Raw genomic sequence first — 17,601 nt, forward strand, 5'->3', positions numbered from 1 at the left:
GAGATTGTAAAATCATTTGTGAAAAAAGTCACACATTCCTAACATCATATACTGTATCTGTGGTGGCCTATCAGTAAAGACCCATGGCCATAGTTATCACTGCTACTTGTTGCCTTGTTGTGTTGCAGGTTTATATTAGCTGTACCTTGAGAGCAGCTTTTGCATCTAGCCCTATAACTGCTGTCAACAAAGCCTACACATATAACTCGTCTATATCCAGGTGAGGGGGAAGGTACAGTATGGAGGTATTTTTAGCATACTGTAGCCTACATGTGTACATTTATTTATTTTGATGATCCATGAAATACATGTAACCAGAACAGAAATAAATATTTGCATCATTTAGGAATTTTCACCAAGTACAGTCCCCTGTTGTGAAGTGTTACTTATTGACGTTTTGCCACAATGTCTCCATTGCATCAGATACCAGAAGCCTCATGCTGGGACCTGCAATCATAAGAGCCACAGTTCAAGGCTCTGAGACCGTAGACAGACGCACAATGGAGCAGTGTAAGTACAGTGCACCGAGGGGCTTTTCTGTCCATGTGTTCAAAGTCAGGTTTATATAATGGCTTGGTTCTTCCCAGTAAGCATGGTTGTGAACGTATCTATTGAGTTTCTCCAGTGATTTGGCTATTTTGTTAGACTGGTTTAACATGCTTTAGTCTTTCATTACACCTGTCATAGCGGACATATTAATTGACCCATCATGCATTCCTTTATTGCAATGGTTTATAACGGCAACATGTTTGTCATTTCTGCAAGAATCTGTGAAAGTGGTGTTTAATAAATCAAAGGCAGCAGTCTGGCATGGTTGATCTCATCTCTCATGGCTATTGTGGCCACAGCATTACTGTGCAGCTTGCTGCTTTTGAGCAACAGAAAGAGCCTTCTAAACTGCACAGAAGTAAAAAGTATTATTTTAACAAGTCCCTGCACCCAAAACTTTCGTAATGTGTTTATCTTGAGAAAACAAACCATCATTATTAAGAAATGTGCATACTACTTTAATATTTACACAAATGTGTCTCAAAGGAGAAAAAGCAGTTTATCATAATGACTTGAGATTTAGATTAAAGTTTTTTAATCCACCAAAAACCACTAATTCACGGTGTTAAATAACACTAATATGTGAGAACAATATTTGTTTGTGAACAAACGTTTAATTTTGACGTTATATAGTTGGTAGCAACAAAGTCGACTACGAAATCCACAATGCAACGCTCTATGGGCTAGCTAGCAAACGTAGCTACACAAAATAATACCAAAGACAATATCAGCATGTAACGTAGCTCTAGTTAACTGTAAAATCGTCTAAAAACTACACTATCAATTTAAGAGTCTAAGATCTCACCATGTTCAACCTGCAGATCGATGTGCCTCACAGAATGGAGTATAACATTCGCAACGGCAGATATACTTTTGAGATGGGGAAACGCGGACCAAGCTACACATTCTGGGCAATTCTGTGACAAGACGCGCTCTCATTGAAGGAGTGAATGGGAGTCTATTGGGCACTAGCTAAAAAAAAAATCTTATAGAAATTCGTGCTAATGTATATTTGGCAACAGCACCATGCAATGCACCCTGGACTAGAGGCAAATAGGAACAATATGCTAGACCATTCGTCAAATTACAAATTTCTCGAGGTAGAAATATCGCAAAAATGAGCCATCACTCATTCGAAAGAAGACATCCTCCCGAGTTATGACGTCGGCCAGTATTACAGTCTGACATGTATGAGCGACATTTTCGCGATCTAAAAGTTGGATTCTTATTAATTTCCAGTGTAGTGAGGGACTTTACCACAGTGCTACGTAATACCGGCCACGTCTGCCTGCTTGAACGCCAATAACTCGGATACACATGAAAAGACCCAGGGAATCGATAGAACACCACTCAGATGCACCCCCAAAAAATATAACATTCAAAATGGGCGAACCTTTCCTTTAAATCACACATTTGGGGCCAGGAAATGAACATGAGCTGGTTTCCCAGACCCACATTGAGCCTACTTGAAAATAAATACAGTAACGTTAGATTTAACAGGAATGTCCGCATTACCAGACCCAGATTATTTTCCTTTGCGCCGCAATCATTCCGCACACATTTTGGAATGGTCAGAGATGATCAGCCTTTGAGCCTCAATCATACATTTTGTTTAGTGCATTAATCTTATTACAGGGCCTTCTGCCCACTCCACACAGCTACCTAGCAATTTGTAGACAAATATGGTATTTGACAAGGCAAAAAGCTTTTTATTACACATGTTCCAGTTTTCAATATAAATACATTTTAAAAAAACTGGGTTAAAACATTTACACGGACTTTCAAAAAAAAATTACATAAAAAAAGTACAATTATAACTTCCATTCAGTAATGTCACATACGTAAAGGGCACTGTAAATTAAGTGGCTTTGTTCAACCAGGGAATGGTCTGAGACAATTACTGGGCACTTCTTTTCAAGGACACAGATGCAGACTAGCAGATAGGAGCAGTCCTAGCCCTGAAAATAAATTAGATATTTTAGATAAAGCATTGACTCAATGGCGCAGTTAACAATAGTTTCACTATTTAGATTACTCACGTTCAAAGACAACCACAAACAGTATAATCATATGAGTAAGACTTTGGTTAAAAGATGGGACATTTTCTTAATGGGTTTAAGAGAATCATGTATGAATTGTAGATACCTTGGGTAGGCATTCAATTTAGTAATTTTGAAATTGTAATAACTCCTCTTTTCTTCTTGAGTCTTCTCCTGTCTGGTAGGAGCTATGCAAAATTTTCAAATAATGAAATTGTGTCAGGATTATCATGTTTACATATAAATAATGGTGCAGTAAGGAAATACAGTAGATTGGCATACATAATCTCAGTATTTTAGTGCTTAGTTTGTTAGCTGTGTTCCAGTGTGGTAGTCAGCTGGTCAGTTTAGTTTAGTATGGTAGGTCTAGCTTCCTAGCCACCTCCCTTTTGAACAACATACTCCATTCTCTTTTTCAATTCCAATATCTCTGTCCGAGAGTGCATTAGGAAAGGATTTCCCAACTTCCTTGATTTTTCAACACCCAGCAGGAAAGATAAAGCTTTAGCGGAATTGACAAAAACAGTTGAAGTATCCAGCAAAAAGTTTGATCATGCAAATCACAGGTATCGTAGGGAATACATGAATATGAAATGCCAGACTGAATGTTAGTTCATGGGTTATGTAATTCCGCAAACAGCATTGTTTAGTTCAATTAAATTGGCCAGCTGTATAGCTAGTTTATCCAAATAATTCATTTGTGGATTGAATGAACAGTGTAAAGTCCATTAGCAGAAGTTGTGGTTAATGCATATATAGTTAGGAGGAAAGTAATATCTGTGATTCAGTTGTAGGTGAAATTGTGCACTATTTTCTAGTAAGATAAATGATCAAATGTAGGTTCTCACCCTTTCCTCTTCTGAAAACAATATAATACGAACAGCACAATAAGTATAACTGCAAAAGATAAAGAATCAATCATGAGTCCCCTGTATGATCTTCAAATGGTCAAGAGAAAGTGTAATACAAATCGGATAAACATGGTAACATTAGAAAGTCAGCAGTTTGACTAGGCCTACTAGTGTAACAGATCAAATAATGTGAAGGAAACTCTTGATGGGTCACAGAAGGGAATGTTTTCCCCAGTACAGTATACAGCAAATAATCCAGTTTAGTTAGAACACATCCTTACTACATCAGGCACGTGAGTGCGTCCGCCTGTTGATTTTGTCCATCCACACTAGACGCGATCAGGACACCAGGTTGAAATATCAAAACAAAATCTGAACTAACTATATTAATTTTGGGACAGGTCGAAACACATGAAACATTCATGGACACTTAGCTAGCTAACTTGCTGTTGCTAGCTAATTTGTCCTGGGATATAAACATTGGGTTGTTATTTTACCTGAAATGTACAAGATCCTTTTTTTTTTTGCTGGATCTTTGTAGAATTGAGTCACATTGTGTGTTCTCTACTCCAACAATTAATCCACAGAAAAAAGGGGAAACCTTGTTAGTTTCTAGTGTTAGATTCTGTGTGAAACTTGGAACATTGTAATATGCAGAAACATAGTGCCTTGCGAAAGTATTCGGCCCCCTTGAACTTTGCGACCTTTTGCCACATTTCAGGCTTCAAACATAAAGATATAAAACTGTATTTTTTTGTGAAGAAACAACAACAAGTGGGACACAATCATGAAGTGGAACGACATTTATTGGATATTTCAATCTTTTTTAACAAATCAAAAACTGAAAAATTGGGCGTGCAAAATTATTCAGCCCCCTTAAGTTAATACTTTGTAGCGCCACCTTTTGCTGCGATTACAGCTGTAAGTCGCTTGGGGTATGTCTCTATCAGTTTTGCACATCGAGAGACTGAAATTTTTTCCCATTCCTCCTTGCAAAACAGCTCGAGCTCAGTGAGGTTGGACTTGGCCATTCTAACACCTGGATATGTTTATTTTTGAACCATTCCATTGTAGATTTTGCTTTATGTTTTGGATCATTGTCTTGTTGGAAGACAAATCTCCGTCCCAGTCTCAGGTCTTTTGCAGACTCCATCAGGTTCTTCCAGAATGGTCCTGTATTTGGCTCCATCCATCTTCCCATCAATTTTAACCATCTTCCCTGTCCCTGCTGAAGAAAAGCAGGCCCAAACCATGATGCTGCCACCACCATGTTTGACAGTGGGGATGGTGTGTTCAGCTGTGTTGCTTTTACGCCAAACATAACGTTTTGCATTGTTGCCAAAAAGTTCAATTTTGGTTTCATCTGACCAGAGCACCTTCTTCCACATGTTTGGTGTGTCTCCCAGGTGGCTTGTGGCAAACTTTAAACAACACTTTTTATGGATATCTTTAAGAAATGGCTTTCTTCTTGCCACTCTTCCATAAAGGCCAGATTTGTGCATTATACGACGGATTGTTGTCCTATGGACAGAGTCTCCCACCTCAGCTGTAGATCTCTGCAGTTCATCCAGAGTGATCATGGGCCTCTTGGCTGCATCTCTGATCAGTCTTCTCCTTGTATGAGCTGAAAGTTTAGAGGGACGGCCAGGTCTTGGTACATTTGCAGTGGTCTGATACTCCTTCCATTTCAATATTATTGCTTGCACAGTGCTCCTTGGGATGTTTACAGCTTGGGAAATATTTTTGTATCCAAATCCGGCTTTAAACTTCTTCACAACAGTATCTCGGACCTGCCTGGTGTGTTCCTTGTTCTTCATGATGCTCTCTGCACTTTTGACGGACCTCTGAGACTATCACAGTGCAGGTGCATTTATACGGAGACTTGATTACACACAGGTGGATTGTATTTATCATCATTAGTCATTTAGGTCAACATTGGATCATTCAGAGATCCTCACTGAACTTCTGGAGAGAGTTTGCTGCTCTGAAAGTAAAGGGGCTGAATAATTTTGCACGCCCAATTTTTCAGTTTTTGATTTGTTAAAAAAGTTTGAAATATCCAATAAATGTCGTTCCACTTCATGATTGTGTCCCACTTGTTGTTGATTCTTCACAAACAAATACAGTTTTATATCTTTATGTTTGAAGCCTGAAATGTGGCAAAAGGTCGCAAAGTTCAAGGGGGCCGAATACTTTCGCAAGGCACTGTATATAAAGGACTGAAAGGGACTGGTTTTACATCAGAAGTTAATGGTTATCTGTAGGAGACAGATGGCTTTGAAATGTGTTGGGTGGACGGGAGGAAGTCACGTGATTGCTATAGGGAAAGCGGATGGACATCTGTGGATTAGGCGAAGGAGGGGGTCAGGTCAGATCCCCTGAAGTGAGAAATTATGGTTTATTACCCTCTTCCTGTCGAACCATAAGATGTAAGGATCGGAGAAAAGGAGGAGTGCCTAATGTGGAGTATATATATATACACAATTTGGTGGTAGAAACATGTTTGTCTGAATCCAGCTGTATCGACCCTTTGGGAAGAATTAAACTTGGTTAAGCTTCTCTAGTGTCCGTGAGTTATTTACTTGTTCAGTCTTCTTCTGTGTATTTTATATAATGGTTGGCAACCAACTTTAAGGTGCATTACCACAACCGACTGGAGTGTGGACCTCATTCATCTTTTAGTCACCCCCGTGCGTATATGCTCCTAAAAACCAATTAAGAAATGGAGGTGGCGGGACTTGCAAGAACCAAGTTCTATTTTAGTGCCTGGCAACACAGATGCTCGTTCACACATGCAAGTCGTTTGGATGAAATTATAGACGTTATTCAATGTCTAAATGTATTTATCAACACTCGCACATGCAACCTGGGCGGTGTGGTCAGCATGTTAAACTCAAAAGCCTATTGGACAAATTTTTAACAGACATCTCTCACTCTCATTTGTGATTGTTTCAAATGATGTATTTCTTACCTGTGACTATGACTATGCCGATGCCGATCACCCTTCCCATGGCTGCTGCATTCCCTGAAAGAGAGTCAGTATTGTTTGGCCAAATGTGAGCTGGAAAAATCTATAACGACAAAATACTAATCACTTGAATAATCTTACTTGTAGCTGCGTTGATGTCATGTTCACCAATTTCATGATGCCTCCCTGAAACTGCAAATACAAAATGATTATATAATCATGGATAGGGAGTGAAAGTTATTACCATGTCTAGACTCTAGAGAAGTCTAACATAGATGATTCAATTGATCGTCAAGCCCTTGATTACACTGGGCTAGATTTACTTGGATTTGCTCTACCTTGTATAGTGGGTGGAACAGTCGATGTTATTGATGCTGATTTCAAAGGAATGTCATTGACATCTATGAAATAGAAATGCAATGGTTATTATGTGTTGCACCTTCATGTAGTGCTGTCATTTTTGTTTATATGTGTACACCTAGTGCTATGGCCACTGATGCAGACCTTTGGAACATCTACATTTTAAAAAGTTGAATAAATCCATGTAATATAGCCTACACCATCACAATCAATCCATTATTTATTTTAGACAGGTCTACAGGAACATGATATGAAGAAAATGTAGTATATTCAGAAGAACAGAATAGCATACTCTGACTTGTCCTCATGTTAAGTCGTGATCTGGCTATGCCATATGACTGTGGGTGAGACTACTGTAGTTAATTTAGCAGACAAGATTTGCTTTATATTCCGTGGCATTATTTTATAGTATGAAGAATACAATTGAACGTAGCTGAAGATAAACAATATTTTCTCAATGATTTGAGGGATTTGCAACTATTCTGTGTTGAGTGGTTTAAGAAACAAGTCCTCTTACAGTTGAAGTCGGAAGTTTACATACACCTTAGCCAAATACTTATAATTAAACTCAGTTTCACAATTCCTGACATTTAATCCTCGTAAAAATTCCCTGTCTTAGGTCAGATAGGATCACGGCTTTATTTTAAGAATGTGAAATGTCAGAATAATAGTAGAGAGTGATTTATTTATTTCATCATATTCCCAGTGGGTCAGAAGTTTACATGCAATCCTACCAAATACTAATTGAGTGTCTCTAAATTGTTTAACCTGGGTCAAACATTTCTGGTAGCCTTCCACAAGCTTCCCACAATAAATTGGGTGAATTTTGGCCCATTCCTCCTGACAGAGCTGGTGTAACTGAGTCAGGTTTGTAGGCCTCCTTGCTCACACATGCTTTTTCAGTTCTGCCCACAGATTTTCTATGGGATTGAGGTCAAGGCTTTGTGATGGCCATTCCAATACCTGGACTTTGTTGGCATTTTGCCACAACTTTGGAAGTATGCTTGGTGTCATTGTCCATTTGGAAGACATATTTGCAACCAAGCTTTAACTTCCTGACTGATGTCTTGAAATGTTGCTTCAATATATCCACATAATGTTCCTTAATCATGATGCCATCTATTTTGTGAAGTGCACCAGTCCCTCCTGCAGCAAAGCACCCCCACAACATGATGCTGCCACCCCAGTGCTTCATGGGTGAGATGATGTTCTTCGGCTTGCAAACCTCCCCCTTTTTCCTCCAAACATAACGCAGGTCATTATGGCAAAACAGTTTTATTTTTGTTTCATCAGACCAGAGAACATTTCTCTAAAAAGTATGATCTTTGTCCCCATGTGCAGTTACAAACCGTAGTCTGGCTTTTTTATGGCGGTTATGGAGCACTGGCTTCTTCTTTGCTGAATGGCCTTTCAGGTTATGTCAATATAGGACTTGTTTTACTGTGGCTATAGATACTTTTGCACCCGTTTCCTCCTGCATCTTCACAAGGTCCTTTGCTGTTGTTCTGGAATTGATTTGCACTTCTCGCACCAAAGTGCCTTCATCTCTAGGAGACAGAACGAGTCTCCTTCCTGAGCGGTATGACGGCTATGTGGTCCCATGGTGATTATACCTGCATACTATTTTTTGTACAGATGAACGTGGTACCTTCAGGCGTTTGGAAATTGCTCCCAAGGATGAACCAGACTTTGAGGTCTACAATTTTTTTCCTGAGATCTTGGCTGATTTCTTTTGATTTTCCCATGATGTCAAGCAAAGAGGCACTGAGTTTGAAGGTAGGCCTTGAAATACATCCACAGGTACACCTCCAATTGACTCAAATTATGTCAATTAGCCTATCAGAAGCGTCAACATAATTTTCTGGAATTTTCTAAGCTGTTTAAAGGCACAGTCAACTTAGTGTATGTAAACTTCTGACCCACTGGAATTGTGATAGAGTGAATTAACTTCTTATGGCTGGGGGGCAGTATTTAGTAGCTTGGATGAATAAGTTTCCCCAAAGTAAAACGGCCTGCTCCTCAGTCGCTAATATATGCATATTATTATAAGTATTGGATAGAAAACTCTAAAGTTTCTAAAACTGTTTGAATGATGTCTGTGAGTATAACAGTACTCATGACAGGCAAAATCAAAACAGGAAGTGAGAAATCTGAGCTTGGTATGTATTCACCAAGGTTCCCATTGAAATCCCTGAGATATTAATGTTGCACTTCCTAGGGCTTCCACTAGATGTCATCAGTCTATAGAAATTTTAATGAGACTTCTGTGTTGTGGGACTGAATGAGAGCAGAATCTCAGGTGAGTGGCAGTCAGCCATTTTCTGATCACGCACATTCCTCATGGTATACACTTGCGTTCCATTGCTCATCAAGACAAAGGAATACTCCGGTTGAAACTTAATTGAAGCTATATGTTAGAAACATCCTAATGATTGATTCTGTACTTAGTTTGAAATGTTTCTTCGACCTGTAATAACTTTTTGAAGTTTTTGTCCGACGTAACGCTGACCAGAATGAGCGTTTGGATATGTATACCAAACGCGCTAACGAAAGGAGGAATTTGGACATAAATAACGGACATTATCGAACAAAACAAACGTTTGTGGACCTGGGATTCCTGGAGTGCTTTCTGATGAAGATCATCAAAGGGAATATTTATCATGTAATTTCTTGTTTATGTTGACGCCAACATGGCGGCTATTGTGACCAATTCTTCTGAGCGCCGTCTCAGATTATTGCATGGTTTACTTATTCCGTAAAGTATTTAAAAAATAAAAAAAATAAAAATCAGACACAGCGGTTGCATTAAGGAGAGGTATATCTATAATTCCATGTGTATAACTTGTATTATAATCTACATTTATGATGAGTATTTCTGTTGAATGATGTGGCTATGCAAAATCACTGGATGTTTTGGGAACTAGTGAATGTAACGCACCAATGTACAGTTCATATTTATCAAAATATGAGTTTATCAAACAAAACATACATGTATTGTGTAACAACAGTCCTATGAGTGTCATCTGATGAAGATCAAAGGTTAGTGATACATTTTTTCTCTTTGTGCTTTTTGTGACTGCTATCTTTGGCTGGAAAAGATGGCTGTGTTTGTCGTTTGGTGGTGACCTAACAATCGTTTGTGGTGCTTTTGCTGTGAAGCATATTTGAAATCGGACAAAGTGGTGGGATTAACAACAAGACAACCTTTAAAATGGTATAAAATACATGCATGTTTGAGGAATTGTAATTATGAGATGTGATGTTGAATTTGGTGCCCTGCACTTTCACCGGCTGTTGATATATCGATCTCTTTAACGGGATTGCAGCCATAAGAAGTTAAGTGAAATAATCTGTCTGTAAACAATTGTTGGAAATATTACTTGTGTCATGCACAAAGTAGATGTCCTAACCGACATGCCAAAACTAGTTTGTTAACAAGAAATTTGTGGAGTGGTTGAAAAACTAGTTTTAATGACTCCAACCTAAGTCTGTAAACTTTCGACTTCAACTGTATATGCTTAATTTAGAGGTATTTATTCCATCTGAGAAATTGCCAAGAAACTGAATCTTTCAACAGAACAGCGCAAACGGGCTCTAACCAGAATAGAAAGAGTGGGAGGCCCCAGTGCACAACTGAGAAGAGGACAAGTACAGTGTCTACTTTGAGAAACAGACGCCTCACAAGTCGTCAACTAGCAGCTTCATTAAATAGTACCAACAAAACACCAGTCTCACCATCAACAGTGAAGAGGCGACTCTGGGATGCTGACCTTCTAGGCAGAGTTGCAAAGAAAAAGCCCTATCTTAATCTGTTTTATTTGGCCAGTCTGAGATATGGCTTTTTCAATGCAACTCTGCCTAGAAGGCCAGCATCCCGGAATCGCCTCTTCACTGTTGACGTCGAGACTGGTGTTGTGTGTACTATTTAATGAAGCTGCCAGTTGAGCTCTTGTGAGGCGTCTGTTTCTCAAACTAGACACTATGTACTTGTCCTCTTGCTCAGGTGTGCACCGAGGCCTCCCACTCTTTCTATTCTGGTTAGAGACAGTTTGCTCTGTTCTGTGAAGGGAGTAGTGCACAGCGTTGTACAAGATCTTCAGTTTCTTAGCAATTTCTCGCATGGAATAGCCTTCATTTCTCAGAACAAGAATAGACTGATGAGTTTCAGAAGAAAGGTCTTTGTTTCTGGCCATTTTGAGCCTGTAAGCAAACCCACAAATGCTGATGCTCCAGAGACTCAACTAGTCTAAAGAAGGCCAGTGTTATTGCTTCTTCAATCAGCACAACAGTTTTCAGCTATGTGTTGGTAAAATTATGATTCAATGACTGAACAAATCATTTTAAATGGAACTGTAACTAAGTAAACTTATACTCCATTGTATTATATCTGATTAACAAGATGGGTGTGACACGGACAAGGAGTAATTAAAGTTAATGAACACCATTCCGACTAGGAAGAAACGAATGGGTTGTGGACTTGTGTAAACACATAAGGTCATTAACCTATGGTTGAACCTACAGAACTGAGCTATGGGGTTTTTAGATAAGACAGTGAGTGCATTCCTAAGTTCTCTGTTAATTAGAACTGTCAGCTCAGTGGTGATCGATAATGTTGAGGGGTCAAAAGTTACCTGGGAGTGTGTTAGTAAGTTTGAGGTGAAAAGTTAATTCTCTTTGTCCCGGTCGAGAGGGCATTCTGTTAAAGCAATGAAATGACGTCATGATTTGTATATAAACTCCCACTGAAGTGGGAGCGCGCTCTGAGAATAAATTCTGTTACCTATTATTAAAAAGACTGGTCTCCGTCTATTTTATGCAAACAAGAATCTTACAAATTCTCATAAAATAGATTAAGGGTTTTCAATTAATGAAAGCACATTGGCATAATTAAATTACAGTAACACTATGCTACCATATTTGCAAAATGGTTTTCTAATGATCAATTAGCCTTTTAAAATGATACACTTGGTTTAGCTAACACAGCGTGCCACTGGAACACAGGAGTGATGGTTGCTTATAATAGGCCTCTGTACACCTATGTAGAAATTCCATTAAATCTTCCGTTTCTAGCTACAATAGTCATTTACAACATTAACAATGTCTACACTGTATTTCTGATCAATATGATGTCAATTAAAAAAATAAAAAAAATAAAAAATGCTTTTCTTTCAAAAAACAAGGAAATGTATAAGTGACCCCAAACTTTTGAACGGTAGTGTATGCCAGTTAGGCTCTACACCTGTTGTAAAGCTGATTAATGTGCTTAATTTTAAGAATGTATTTGGCCACTTACCAAAACATATAGGCCTACATGAGGTGTGCGACTATGATATTAAAAAGTTGCAGTTTCTTGCCTTACTGCACATCATTCACAAGTGATATGCTAATATTGTCACCCATCAGACTGTTCTTGATTTAATCTCGTCTTTACATACAGTGCATGCGGAAGTATTCAGACCCCTTGACATTTTCCACATTTTTGTTACAGCCCTATTCTAAAATGGAAATATTTTTTTCCATCTACACACAATATCCCAATATGGGGCGGCAGGGTAGCCTAGTGGTTAGAGCGTTGGACTAGTAACCGGAAGGTTGCAAGTTCAAACCCCCGAGCTGACAAGGTACAAATCTGTAGTTCTGCCCCTGAACAGGCAGTTAACCCACTGTTCCTAGGCCGTCATTGAAAATAAGAATTTGTTCTTAACTGACTTGCCTGGTTAAATAAAGGTAAAATAAAATAAATAAAAAATGTCAGTGATTAGAGGGACAATAGAGTGCTGAGTATCAGACAGTTAGCAAGTTTGGAAGGCTACTAATGACGATCAGCAGCATCAGAGCTTGGAGAAGCCTAATTACTGTGACTAAACGGTCAAGTGGAATTTGGCTGCAGTCATGACTCGTGATCGGCAGTAATACGGTCACCATAACAGCCCTATGTACACTAATGTTAACATTAAAATGATCACTTGAATTAGCTTACTTGTAGCTGTGTTGGTGTCATGTTCACCAATGCTATGATGCGTCCCTGAAACTGCAAATGATTATATAATCATGGATAGGGAGTGAAAGTTATTACCATGGTCTAGACTCGAGAAGTCTAACATAGTTGATTCAATTGATCGTCAAGCCCTTGATTACACTGGGCTAGATTTACTTGGATTTGCTCTACCTTGTATTGTGGGTGGAACAGTCGATGTTGTTATTGATGCTGATATGGTTGTTGGTTTCAAAGGAATGTCATTGACATCTATGAAATAGAAATGCACAATGGTTATGTATTGCACATTCATGCATACACCACTGTTACATGTTACATGTTACACAGAGGGATTTAAAGAAGAAAGATCAATGACAATGTTCCTTATGGTGCAACCCACTGGGCACGCAGTTGAATCAACGTCATTTGTGAACCTATTGTGACATGGAATCTCTGAAAACACGTCTACCAAAAGGAGTCACTGTTCAAGCAGCAATCGTTGAACTGTGGCTTCACATTTTACTTCAATATACCTCTTTAGTTAAGTTAATGGCATGACATTGAATCAATGACGTTGATTCAAACATACCATTTTACTATCAACATTGAAAGGTGAAATAAAATATGTCTAGTCAAATATTAAATTAATAATAATTTCAAACACCCAATATTGACTATAGACCCTTTTCCAGTACACGACACACTGTCGTCATGCACAGATGCTCACGACACTTGGCGGCAGTAAGAAAGCCATTGCCATCTGCGCCCATTCAACAGCCTAAATTTAGGTTTTTATTACTTCTAAACAAAATGTTGGGGTTCTGATCCGCTTACAATTACATCTTGATTCTTGCTTGAACAGTCTAATATTTATTGGTTGTGATCTTTGCAAAATAATTGCAGCAGTTGTTAGCTGGAATGGTAACGCTCATTGACATTGGCTAGCTTTTGCTACAGCCTAAGAGCCATTTTACTGGTTGAAGTGTTTTTTGTGTTTTTTTTTAAAGTATAATGCAGTTGATTTGCAATGATGATGACAAACATTAAGCAGGACATTCATACGAGCCTTAAAATCCAATTATAATCCAAAAGTAGTGTGAAATGCACTCATAAGCAACATGTAAAGAGGCTTTTTTTTGCTGCCGTTCTATAAGAACTGCATGTTCTGCCGCCAACTTCCGTACATTGCCCTCGTGCAGCAATGTTTGCAAACACAGAAAGGGGTCTATAGGACGGAAAAGAGTTAACATTTCTACATGGAATTTTCTATGCAAATTTCAACAAACATTGTTCTGACGATTATGTTGAAATTTGATTGATGTAACAACCTGTTAGTCAAGTAATTCATTGTATTTAAGTTGAAGTTTTAGCTCAATTGCAATGCTTACAACACTGGTTGGAATAACAGACAGTACTGGTTGATGACTTTTTGCAAATCCAAATGCGTTTTCCATGTCACTCACAATAGGGTGACAAATTACATTGAAACAACGTTGATTCAACCAGTGGATGCCTGCAGTGTCTAGATGTAGGGTGTTGGCAGATCATTTATCAAACATAAATGGAATCCATACCTTTGCATGCAGGAGGGAATGAGTTGTATTCACCATCTTCTTCACACTCAATGGATATGTTTCCAATGAGGGTGTAACCTTCATCACAGGAATACTGTATGACATCCCCATACTCTGGAAACTGTTTGTCAGGCTTCTCTGAGATCATGCCATTCATTATATCAATAGGTTCTTCACAAGTTACCACTGAGGGAGACATACATGGGTGCATTATATTTGTTAGTGCTGAGCGACCAACCAAATTATAATTTTTGGGCTATTAAACTACTAATTGACCGAAGTCTTTTTTGTGAGCCAGATTCGCCGTTTCTCTAGACCGAAACCAAATCATTCACAATAGAAATCAAGTCGAGGGGCAAATCGCAATTGCATGCATACTCCTTGCATCTCCTAATTGAACATTCACCATTTATCTCTAAAATAATAATAGAACGCAAACCAGACTCTAAAAAGCACTAATCGTTCAGCAGTAATTGGTGTTCTTCATTCAAACAAGTTCAATGCCTAAGATGTCCAAGGTGTGTCAATGGGAACTGTAAGATTTACCTTCACATCTTGATCTTCCACTCCAACCTGTGGCATAACACTGCCTGTAACTTGATCCCTGAACTTGATAGCTAGAGGTGGAGAGAGCATGTGTGTGGTCTTGCATTGAATCTTTGTGCAAAATAATTCCCCCATACTATGATGATACATCAGATATTGAAGCATACTCACCCTTTATCACAAATTGCTCTTGCTGATGCACCAAAAAGCGTCCCTTCCTTATAAAACTCATATGTCAAATGTGGCATCTCCTTGGGTGCACCGCAGTCCTTCTCTGAAATTAATAATCAGCGAGGTAATGGAAGCATTAAAACAGTCAACCAACAGTAAACACTCAACAATCGCACTTGACAGAAGAGGGGCTAGTATTTTGCCGCCTACGTTTGCAGATTAATTCCAGGGTGCTCCACTCTCCACTCGTGCAGGTGATGCTTTCAGATCCTTGCGCTTTCATGTAGCCGTTGGTACATTGAAACAATACTTCCGAGCCCTCCGGAAAATCGTTCTTTAGGAGCGCACCATTCGTTAGAACGACATTTTGATTTCTCTCCACTTGTGGTTTGGGACATTCAGCTGCGAGGATATGATACAGTAAAATAGGTAAACTCCACACACAGACAGAATTACGTTAGCCAGTTCAAGTTAGCAACGTATGTAGCTAGCTAAGCAAAACATTTTCAGGTAAAACTTCTATCAAACTTATCTAGGAAAGGGTTACCATGGCTAGAAACACACTCACAATTTCCACTTGTTATAAAGATAAGGTATATCAAGCACTTGGTCCATGAATTTGAATAAAACATTTTAAAGTCGAATTTATGTGAAGACAAGTCAGTGTCTCGACCTAACAATTTCTCTCTATTCTTGTTGAGTATCTATCTATAGCTGACTAATCAGTCCCAGACCATCGACGACTTCAACAGTCTGTTGATGATCATTTCACTTTATAGCAGCTGTGCTGGTCTTGACGTAACACCACGCGCAGCGTGCCCCTCCCGGGCCAGTGACGTACCGTGGTGAGTTAATCTTTGTTACTCATTTCTTTGGACACGCCACACCTCTATAGATTTCAATGCCAAAGTCTAGCCCAGTTGCTGACTAATTCACTACGCAAACACCATATAAAATCATTTGTATCTGAATAATTCATTGGAGACCATCAAGACCCATTCTCACCCCATTGGCCCTTGGTATAAAGTCTAATAATAATAATAATAATACATTGAAAGTAATAACCTAATAATACATTATAGTAATACATGATTATAATAAATAACTAGTAATTAAATATAATATCCCAACGTGGAAATGTGGGTAATATTTGATTGATATGTTGATCAATGACATTTCAACCAACCTATTCACCCATTTAAAATTCCCAATGTGTTATCACTATATGCTTTTGGCCATCTAAAAGCAAAACAAAATTCCAATGAAAAAACGAGCACATTTTTGGTTTAGTTGTCATCTAAATGTGTTATCACACTGTGCTTTCAACCATTTGAAAGCACAACAAAGTTCAAATGGGAATACAATGTCAGATATGTTGTATTTATTTTTACTGTGCTTCATCGAATAGCACATACTGTAGTGCAAGTGATCAGTGCTGTTTGAGATTCTGTGCCAATTATTATAACAATTGTGAAGATCTCCACAGACCTGCCACCTTGCATGCTATCCAACCTGGTCTCAGCGCAAAACATATTATATTTTGTTAAGTACATGCTAAGTAGGTATACAAGTAGATAAAAGTAGTAAGTAGTAGCAAATCTGCTAAATTGCTAAAGTTGTCCATGATGAGATTCATACACGCAACCTTACGGGTTGCTAGACTTTTGAGTGTTCGAATCTCACCACGGACAACTTTAGAATTTTAACTAATTAGCAACTTTGCAACTACTTAGTGAGTTAGCTAACCCTTCCCCTAACCCTAACCCTAACCTTAACCCTAACCTAATGTAGCATATCATACTAAAGTAGTCGAACATAGCATATCATACTGTATTAAACAGTGGTGGACGTTGCTGTTTAACATGCGGGAGGATGATTTTTTATTAGCATGATTTGTTCTATTACATTATATTGGATGACTGTCTTTCATATTCCATTCACCCAGCTCAATGTAACATTGATAGATTTAGGCTACTACATGATACTTTAATTTTGCCTATACCCATCATGAGGTTGCTACAACCTAGCCTATGTACGATATTTTACAACGTAGGTGCACAGCTTGAGATAAATTTTAATAATCAAGGTGACAGACACATTCAATACCACCTTGCATATTCTTGCCTGCATGTAGCTGATCTAGGGTGTAGTCATTCGTCCAACAGTTGCAAACTAGAGTTTCTATTGGACAAATTCAGGCATGTTTATCCCCGTTTCATTCCGTTTAAGAAACGGTTTTCAACAGAATTGGCGGAATGAATACACTCATGATCACAAACAAAAACAGTTCACATTCATATCAGCCACATACAAACAGCATGATCCCTTTCATCATTAGATAATTTCTTCTCGCATCAATGCACTCTTCTCCTCTCACCTTTTCACTTTGCTTGTGGACTCCAGTGCAAAACACATCAGCTGTCTATGACCAGGCAAAAAAAACTTTCCAAGCCAAACCATTATATCACAACCGTTAAACGCCACACACAGCCTACATCGTTGTCACCATATTAGCTAAAGTCTAGTCAACATAGCTACTAGAACTAAAGCATTAGTAAACCCGCTA

At 38.6% G+C, this 17,601-nt stretch overlaps 1 protein-coding gene across 5 annotated transcripts; it reads right to left on the reverse strand.

Annotated features, from left to right (window-relative positions):
• Positions 1 to 2,232: 2,232 nt before the first annotated feature.
• On the reverse strand, positions 2,233 to 15,810 carry LOC139371183 (complement decay-accelerating factor, GPI-anchored-like). 5 transcript variants are annotated; one of them, XR_011627215.1, is made up of 14 exons: positions 15,604 to 15,785; positions 15,246 to 15,437; positions 15,036 to 15,138; positions 14,865 to 14,935; positions 14,319 to 14,504; positions 12,937 to 13,014; positions 12,748 to 12,798; positions 6,746 to 6,808; positions 6,549 to 6,599; positions 6,411 to 6,464; positions 3,437 to 3,485; positions 2,695 to 2,776; positions 2,451 to 2,507; positions 2,241 to 2,366 (listed from the first exon to the last, which is right to left on the reverse strand). XR_011627215.1 is itself a non-coding variant. In XM_071111348.1 (13 exons), exons 1-12 carry the CDS (start codon positions 15,665 to 15,667, stop codon positions 2,713 to 2,715), a joined length of 1,026 nt encoding a protein of 341 aa, XP_070967449.1. In that variant the 5' UTR covers positions 15,668 to 15,810; the 3' UTR covers positions 2,233 to 2,507; positions 2,695 to 2,712. The 5 variants fall into 5 exon arrangements, 4 of the variants coding, with proteins under 4 accessions (XP_070967449.1, XP_070967448.1, XP_070967447.1 ...); XM_071111348.1 differs by having other exon boundaries at positions 2,233 to 2,507; positions 15,604 to 15,810; XM_071111347.1 differs by having other exon boundaries at positions 2,233 to 2,507; positions 14,319 to 14,396; positions 15,604 to 15,782.
• Between the last annotated feature and the right edge of the window lie 1,791 nt (positions 15,811 to 17,601).

The sequence above is a fragment of the Oncorhynchus clarkii genome, chromosome 17 (assembly GCF_045791955.1).
Source record: "Oncorhynchus clarkii lewisi isolate Uvic-CL-2024 chromosome 17, UVic_Ocla_1.0, whole genome shotgun sequence".
Taxonomy (NCBI): Eukaryota; Metazoa; Chordata; class Actinopteri; order Salmoniformes; family Salmonidae; genus Oncorhynchus; species Oncorhynchus clarkii.